Source organism: Pterocles gutturalis, unplaced genomic scaffold (genome assembly GCF_000699245.1).
Source record: "Pterocles gutturalis isolate BGI_N339 unplaced genomic scaffold, ASM69924v1 scaffold47113, whole genome shotgun sequence".
Classification (NCBI taxonomy): domain Eukaryota; kingdom Metazoa; phylum Chordata; class Aves; order Pterocliformes; family Pteroclidae; genus Pterocles; species Pterocles gutturalis.
In genome coordinates, this window is record NW_010119760.1 from 24,249 (window position 1) to 33,087 (window position 8,839).

The window sequence follows — 8,839 nt, forward strand, 5'->3', positions numbered from 1 at the left end:
TGAGGGTAATACTGAGTGCTTTGATCTAACCCCATTTCAAATCCCATACAACATCAAGATAGACATCTAACATCTTAAGCTTTAATTTGTTTTTCAAGTTAGTCCTGCCTGCTGAGCCATCAAATTAGTGTTAAAATGTGCACATATGTGCGCTGTGCAGTGTTTTCATTTGGGTTGAGCAAAAGCTCTTACACATACTGGTGAAGGAGATGCCAGAATAATCTCATTGTGGATCTAGCAGAAGAGCCATCTCCCTAAAACAAGGGTAATAGCCTCGAGTGTGGGTAGCGCCGACCATAAAGTCACGATGGGAAGCCAGAACATAGTACTGCTAATGCCAAACATTCTGTCTTTTGGAGCGGCTCCTCTTCTTCATACCACCCATCCAGGCAACCTGCCCAGCAAATGCCAGGCTACCCAGGAAGGGCATTTAGCAGAAATCAAAATGCATCCCACAACAAGGTGAGATGGTCAAAAGAAGAAAGTCTCTGCTACCTTTCCCTATATAGAGCGTTGGGCATTATATAGACAATGGGCATACGTTGAACAAAGAGGACATCCTGTATGTATAGAAATAATTTTAAAGATTGATTTGAACAGGTACAAAAATGTAATCAGAATAGCTGTTGGAATAGGCACAGACCTGCTTAAGATCTGCAGAGTATAGTTTTGTTTCAGGTAACTAGTATCTTTTTAAATACAAGATAACTGGTACATGAGAGAAACATTGACCGAAATCTACTTGTGAATTACTTTTTTTCAGTATCACTATTCTGCTGGGATCTTGAGGGGCACTGGCTTCCCACTAGGTAAGCAACAAATGCTCAACATACAAAGCAGCTTGTAGAAGCTCAGCTCAGTAAAAACGTTTGATATAGTACAGACACAGCATATAATGTCTTGATGTGAGAGACACAGAATTGTAGCGTCTTGTATAAAGAGAAAAAGACTGATGTTTGGGGTGAACATTTTCTATAGGACATGGTTATTGATAGCTTGTTGCAATGTTGGTGGTGACTTCTGAAGACTGATTACAAGCTTCCATATTCCAGAGCATTTAGTTTCTATGGGTAAATGAGCCGTTTTATCTTATGAGAGCAGCCACAGGCAAGAATATTACATCACATTAGAGATTCACATCTTGGTGTGAATCTCAGAAGAGGTTATTAATGATGTAGGGTCCCTAGGACGTTGTACATCTGGAATAAAAAAAGCTATGGAAACCTGTGTGATAGCTTGACCTATTCCTGGTTTACACAAACATTTAACTTCATTCCAAATAGTTGACAGATGAGACACTTAACTAGCACAGGCCTTTTTGTTGGGAGTGGTTATTATACCGACATCAGCACAGTTAATATTACTTCCTTTGTACAAAACAGATTCAGAGACATCCCAGCCCAGCAGCAGGCCAGGTGTGTCTGAGGCAGTGGTGCTCGCTCTGCGGGAAGACGAAGAAGATGACAAAGATTTTTGACTGTGAGCAGGCAGAATCAATAAATGTTAAGTCATTGATGTTCTGCAGAAAGCAATACTCATTTGCACTAATGACTGAACAAGGCATTCAAACATTTTTATATCCCCAAATGGAAGAAAAAATAGAAGAACAGATTGCAAAATGCATCCCAATTGCACTTTGTTATGATGATAGGGAATAGCCTGCGTGTTTGGTTTGGTTTTGAAGTAGTGATGTTGTGGTGACAGTCAGCCTTCCCCCAGGACTGATCGCTGCCTCCACGCAGTAAGGGTCCCTCCACAGCTGGTCACTTGCTGTTGACTAAGTATAAGGAAACTTGTGCCTAATAGTAAATAAAATCTTTGGTCTAAAAATATTTTTTTATCAGCTAAATTGTTCAAACTGCTTTTATCTGACCTAAACCAAAAGTGAAGTATTGGTCAAATAAAAATAGAAGGAAACTAAAGTGCAGTTGCTTTTAATGACTGAGATATTGTAATGGCTGCAAAGCAACCTGTGTGCACCAGGTTATGCCTCTATTCAGTTTTCACCTTTCTGAGCTATTTTTACAGTTTATTACAGTCAAAACCAGCTTTGATGTTAAAAGTCACCATAACTCTTTTTTTAGAGTGACTACTTACCAAAATTATCATCTCTGTAAAACCACTGCTTGTAAACAAAATGTTTACACATATCTTTTTCCAGTAAAGAATAGATTGGAAGTAACTCAATTGAGATTTTTTTTTTAATCACACATGACTTTGAGACACTTGATGCAGCTTCTTTTTGTTCAGAGCCACACCTTTGCCATGATGGCATTTTATTATTTTTAGCCCATTTCCTACTACTGCCTGGTTTATTCATCCCTCATTGTTTTGGACATTAAAAATGCCTTAGGAAAGAAGTACGTATTTTCCTCATGCTCATACTTTAGGTTAAAGACAACCAAAAACCAGCCCCCAACAGTACAGAAAAAAAGACAAACTTCACACACAATGGAAGACCAGAGATTCAGTTTTATTATGTTTCTCTGCATGCATAACTATGGAGCCTGGCTGTGAATACTGAATATGGGCCTAGTGTTTGCCATGAGGACAGTGACTCAGTGTCAGATCCTCAAGCAGCAATCAAAAGTGGATCCTTGGAGCAAGGGTCATTTGCTCTTCCCATGGCAGCTCAGGGAGCACCTGTAGAACACAGCAGTAAAGGTAGAGGCTACAGCACACATGAGATGGCTGGACAGAAACTGGTTGAGGGCGTAACGTGCACATGCTATAGGATGTGCACCAGGAGACAGACTGTTGGCTCTGCAGTACAGGGTGGATGTGTGACATGAACTGAAGTGGGTCTTGTTTTCCTGACAGAAAAATCACCTCCTTCACCCTATGTTTCTTTGTGCTTATGCATAGCTTAAGATACAAGCAAGAAATCCATCACCCTGTGCAGAAGGTAGCATTAAGCTGCTGCTAATTTGGAAGTTTGGACTTACCTTAATTGGGACCATTGTGTCCCACTTTCCACTGATGACCAATCTTTATTGTTTTTTTATTACCTTTTGCCTCTTTTATGGAAGTTTTTTTAAAATCTCAGCTGGCTCCGTGAATGAGAACTAATTCTGACCATGAGGATGCCACCAAGAACATTTATATCCAAAGCAACGCAGCACACTACACCACCCATCCCTGCACTGTGCTGGTCTATTGCTGGTACGTGCAGCTTTCCCCTAGCACATCATGAAGTGATCACCTGGTGTACAGTGCAGCGTGTCAGCTGAAACACAGCAACACCCAGACGAGGAAACAATGAATTCAACAGCACTGAAGTAGCACCAGGAGCTACTTTACTAAAATGGCGATACACATTCCAGACCAACATACAAATCGCTACTCGTGCAGTCCAAGATATCTTGTGAGATTACATCTGAATAACCTGCAGCAGGTAACCAATCAGTTAAATCTTCCAATTCCTCATTGCTGTTGAAATTAATATCACATTCTTCTGAAATTAAATTACTAAACTTAGTCATTCCATGTACTGGCCATTAAGAACAGGTGGTCTATTTTATGTTAGGGCTGGCTCCACAAGTTTTCTGCTCTTGCTTATCACTGACAGTCTTGTCCAGCTACCAGCTCCCTCCAGAGCAGAGCCAGAGTTGTTCACAGCACGTTGATGGTAGCTCTGATGAGAACCCTGGGGGGTTTACTTGTTAAAAAGAACAGCAAGGGATCTGCACTAATTTTGATGTTTTACATCAAGCTACTGCTGCACAGCTGATAAAGAATACAGACCTGCGAGCTATCAGGTATGTGTTTATAGTAATTGCAGACTCTTTTGATTTCAAGTTAAATCTGGATTACAGTTTCCCACATATCCTTGTGAGTGCCCTTCAATCATGCAAACAATAAACTAAGTAAAAAGACATTTCAGCTCTATTTGTTCTACCACTACCAGTACTCAATATACAGCTTGCTTTTAAAAATAAATACATTCAAGTGCTGTGTCATTAGAAGAAATAATCTTCTCTACTCCCTTGGTTCTTTTTAAAAAATCTGGAAGATAAGAAGATACTCAAGTTTTATTCATGAATTCTCATAGTCTTCACATTGAATATGGAAAGGTGGCTTTTCCCTTCCTTGTCAAGATGCAGCACAGCCATCTTTCCATGCACGAGGAGGGAAAGATACCCACCCTTTATTTCAGCACCATTATTTTCAGGTTCTGTTTTAAATACAGCAATGCAGATGTTTTTAAGATGCCATAGAGCTTCAAATTATTATACAGTTGTAGAACAGACTGTTTAAATTACTAGAATCAAGGTACGATTTTAAGTTTTGCCACCAAAAATTGATGATATGACTTTATAACCAAGATTTGAAAAAGCAAAGGAATAGTCTGGGAATTACAAACCAACCTGTACATGCAGTGTATCGCCCAGTTAGCTTGTCAAACCTGATCCTTTTACGTTACAGTGTGATCTCCTCTGACCACAAATGACCATGACTCAGCTTTGTGCAGTGGTACAGAGGGTTTTTCTTTATCTGAGATCTGACCAGGCTGCAGAAGTAAACTACTGCTCTTCCTTTTCCCAGAACTATTGTTAGCACCAGTGGATACCCTCTCAATGGTGAACTCAGACCTGCCCGAGTTAAGAACAGCTTATTGAGGTTGGGGATTGTCTGCACAGCACAAGTCTAGTAATGAGGATCACAGTCTTCCACCAAGCTGTCGGTGATGTAGCTGGATTCAAGGACAGTTTCGTAGTACTTTTTTTCAGCAAATGTATTCACTGTCCAGGCAACCACATGAATTCCTTTTGAAGACCAGTACCTCACGTACTCCCTGCAAGGAACAAAGACACCGTAAGAGGAAGGCTGACAATACCATATTTAAGGCAGACAGTGCTGAGACTACAACCAAGGTTTTACATCAGTATTGCATCATCAGCTTTTTGTGTTTTATTACTGTAAACAGGCAAAAGCAAGTTTTCTTCCCCTTTGAGATTAAACTTAGGATCTAACATAAGATAAAAATACAGATTGAAAAAGATAGAGGCTTAAAACAGTAAAATAGCATGCAGCAAAGAAACTTTCTAAACAAACTTCCACGACACCAAGTGGAACATATTGGTTAACACACACTATGTTAAGTCCACCCTTCAATACTAATAGAATGATATTACTTCCTGATATATTAGCAAGCTTTAACACTTACTGAGAAACAAAATTTTTCTGTACGAGGAAAGCTGAAACCCCACACAATCGCCACAAGAAACTGTGTAGGCTCCAATCCACAATGACATCCATCATCATATACAAATGATGTTTCCAGAAGGAATGGAAAAGGGGTGTTCCATCTCCAAAATGACTCAGCAGCCAAGGCCTGTGTGTTAGTGCTGTCACAACGTTTCTGTCAGCTCGTCTCATCTGGGAGATCAAGGAGAAAAGACTGTTATTCATACAAAAGCAATATAAATTGGGAGATGTCAGATAAAAAGTGCTAGCCTGCATTTGCAGCTCTACCAGAAGCCTTCTCCCACTCTGACCCAGATCCCTTTGTAACTTTTAGAAAGCTATTTATGATCTTTTACTAGCTTTTCTTTAAAACATACTGGATAAGCAACTGCTGTTATGTTGAAAAAATTGCATAGCAGTCAGGCAATGGAATAAAATACATAGTAAATGGACTTGGACAGAGAATTAGGAAACAGTTTTAAGAATAGTCTATATTTACATCAAAATATGAGGTTTTAACCCATAGGCCAACTGTAAGAGCAACACACTTTTTTCTACATAGCTTTCAGAATGGAGGAAATTGCTGTAGATTCATATGTGCATCATATACGAGCACAGAGTGATCTAGTAAGATTATGCAGGAGACTTATGATTTATGCTTCATTTGTTTTTAGAAGTCCTGGCAATTTAACATCCCAAAAGTAATGTGGAATTGGGAGTTGTACACCTTACTGAAACGCCCAGACAGAACAAAAATCGAAAATAAATTTTTAGGAAACATCACCTTATAAACAACATCTGGCATGAAAGAACAGACTACGCTGTTGTTATACAATTGCGGAAATTCCAGGTAGACTTGTTTCAGGGCGTCAACTGCCTGCCAATTAGAGATACACACAGATGTTATATTTCTGTATACACTCATATTTACTTTACACTGCAAAGTCACTTTAGAATAATCCCCCTTAAAAAAATACCTTCCTGTTTTGTGTAACAAGATTGAAATGGAAAGGGGAAAGAAGAAAAACAGCATCTTGTTTATACCATTAACACAGAAATGATATGTTTTTGCAACAAACGTCCTTTTCATGATTCTGTTCACAGCAATGAGTAGCATTCTCAGTGTTTGAAATGCACTTAAATATATTGTAGATAAAATTCTGAACTACTACCTAGGGTTTATTTCAAGGGGAAAAATTATTTCCATATTTTGCTATGCTAGAGAAAAATATATTCTAATTAGCATAAAATGTTAATGATTGATTACCTGTATCTGCTTTCAGTAATGCAAATTATAGACAAGTAGGATCCCTAGCTGGAGGCTGAAGATGAGATACTAGTTCCCCTCAGCACAGGCAGGGAATTCACTTTGCTTTGTTTCATGATGGTGCTGTGAGCTGAACTCAACACTCATGCAAGTCTTGTGCTAATTTAAAGTTGCAGCGTCCCAGGACAATGGAATGGGATGAGGGAAAATGTCTTTGCTTTGACAGCCCAAGTTTGGATGACTCAAACAGCTGACGCAGTCTCGCTCATAACAGAGAAGGGACTGTACCACACACATCAGTTTGAAACCAACCAAAACACATGTTAGAAACCCAAAGAAAGGGTGAAGGAAGGTGTCTTTAGTACAGTAAGCGGTACCTGATTTGCATTGCCTTTGACATCGAAGTAGATTATAAGATTGTGACGCATGGACTCCACCACAGCTTCTCTCAGAGTTGGTACCTTCTCACCTTGGAATCTTCTCCTGTAGAAACAGAGAACTTCTCACTGGAGTGCAGTCAAGATACACATGCGCCCACATGTGTGCGCACACATCCCCAACTACACAGAGCTGTTTCCTAGGGATTCCTAACAGAGTTTGCCGATACACTAGTATTAGAGGTGGGATCAAGCACCACTAGCAATGGCAGTGCTGGCTCTCTCGCCCAGTAAAAGGCTGCACATGCAGAGTGATAAAATTTTAGTAATGCATAGAAATATTTTCCCCTGCATACCACTGGAAAGGACCTAATCAACCACTGGGGCCACAGCTCCTACCTGAGGCTACCTGGGAAATCTGTCTAGCTCCTTTTCAACAATATAATCCTGATATTTAGAATCCCCAAGATACAATCAGTCAAGAAATACATGTGAATAAAATTAATTTTAGAAGCAATTACTCAAGCTGATTTTGACATTGCAAAACTCACAGCATCTCTTTAGTGCCCTGCAGTCAATTTAGGGGAAGTTTATGCAGAGATTAGCCTGTTTCACATTAGGTGCCTGTGGATTTTGTTACTGAAAGCCAGTTATCTTGACTCTGTTTCACTGTTCCTATTGCAAGGATAGGTAAGGAGATAAAGTCTCACACACTTTTAAAAACAAATGAGAAGTAACATATGCTTTAAATTTACAACAATTTTAATCAGTGACAGATTAAAGCAATAATTTTATCAATAATAGTTTTTTTACTGTTGAAACAGTAGTTTCAGAATAGCAATAGTTCATTTACCACAGCCTATGTTTTGCAGATGGATTAAGTCTCCTAATTTCATCAAAAGTCAAGTCAGACAATCTTCCAGACCCATCAGTTGTCCTTTCTACTGTTTGATCATGCATAAGAATGGGAACACCATCTGCAGTAAATTCAAGATCCAGCTCAACACCCGTTGCTCCATTCTCAGCTGCCTTAAAAAAGATAATCACATACACAACAGAAAAGACAGCTTTACAGATTTAATATAGGTACGGCTATAATTAGTTTGTGTTCTGTTAAAAAGTAATAAATGTTCTTTGATTCATTAATTAATGTTCTTTTCAGTAAGCTTAATCTGCAAAACAAAGTAGGTTTCATCCAAGTTATTGTGAGAAACATTCATTTATCAACTAAAAGTATACAATCTATTTTACAGATAAAACCATAGTGATAACGTCTCCGTCTTGGGATTGGGGCTATTTCAGGATAAAAGTGCAGAAAAGAATACTGCTCTTTCGTTCTGGTCCAATAACTCCTGAGTCCTTAAATTATGTTACTTTCTAAAAGAGAAGGGAAGCAAATGCCTACAGTTTAGATAATTTATAGATTAACTCTTAGAAGCCAGATTCAGAGCAGGCCATCAGAGCATGAAGTCTTTGCTTGCACAAGGAAAAAGCTATAATCACGTTTTTATGGAACACAGGTGCAGTACTTCCTTTAAGAGTCTGATTTGCCATTCATGTTCAGTACGGTTGATCCACCATACACAGTAGACACAAAACTTCACAGAAGCACCACTTACCACGCTTGTACTAAACAGAAGACGTATGTAGACAAATCCATGCTCTTATCTGAGGAATCCCCATATCAGAGAGCAACAAGCAGCTGGGCTGCCTTAGCACATTTCATACAACCTGCTCCTGCCCTGGGTCTTTCCCAGGAACTCCTCAGAAAAGCACTTGAGAGAACTGCAAGTAAGACAAATTGTTCTGAGGGCCAAATGCTCTGCTGGGAAACGGGCCAATGCACCAGAAAGACAATGCCAGGTATGCACTACAGGTTACTCTAGAGGTATCTGCCAAGCAAGGATCTCTATCGCGCACCTTCAGAATTTATCAGAACAAATAGCCCTGTCTTGGCCAAAGGTAAGAAACCATCAAATCAGCAGCATCTCATCATCACAGGTACGCA

At 39.4% G+C, this 8,839-nt stretch overlaps 2 protein-coding genes across 2 annotated transcripts in view; one reads left to right on the forward strand and one right to left on the reverse strand.

Moving 5' to 3' along the window:
- Window positions 1-1,477, forward strand: part of TMC5 (transmembrane channel-like 5) — a 17,723-nt gene extending 16,246 nt beyond the window's left edge. The window contains exons 20-22 of the mRNA XM_010076660.1: window positions 390-462; window positions 764-809; window positions 1,383-1,477. Coding sequence (XP_010074962.1) covers window positions 390-462; window positions 764-809; window positions 1,383-1,477 — 214 coding nt within the window. The remainder of the gene's footprint in view (window positions 1-389; window positions 463-763; window positions 810-1,382) is intronic.
- A 3,101-nt stretch (window positions 1,478-4,578) lies between these two features.
- On the reverse strand, window positions 4,579-7,860 carry GDE1 (glycerophosphodiester phosphodiesterase 1; the record flags this gene model as incomplete). The annotated part of the gene is made up of 5 exons (XM_010076661.1): window positions 4,579-4,795; window positions 5,168-5,379; window positions 5,972-6,064; window positions 6,832-6,937; window positions 7,685-7,860. Coding segments are annotated over 5 exons (735 nt in total), but the record flags the coding sequence as incomplete, so codon positions are not given.
- Window positions 7,861-8,839: the final 979 nt, after the last annotated feature.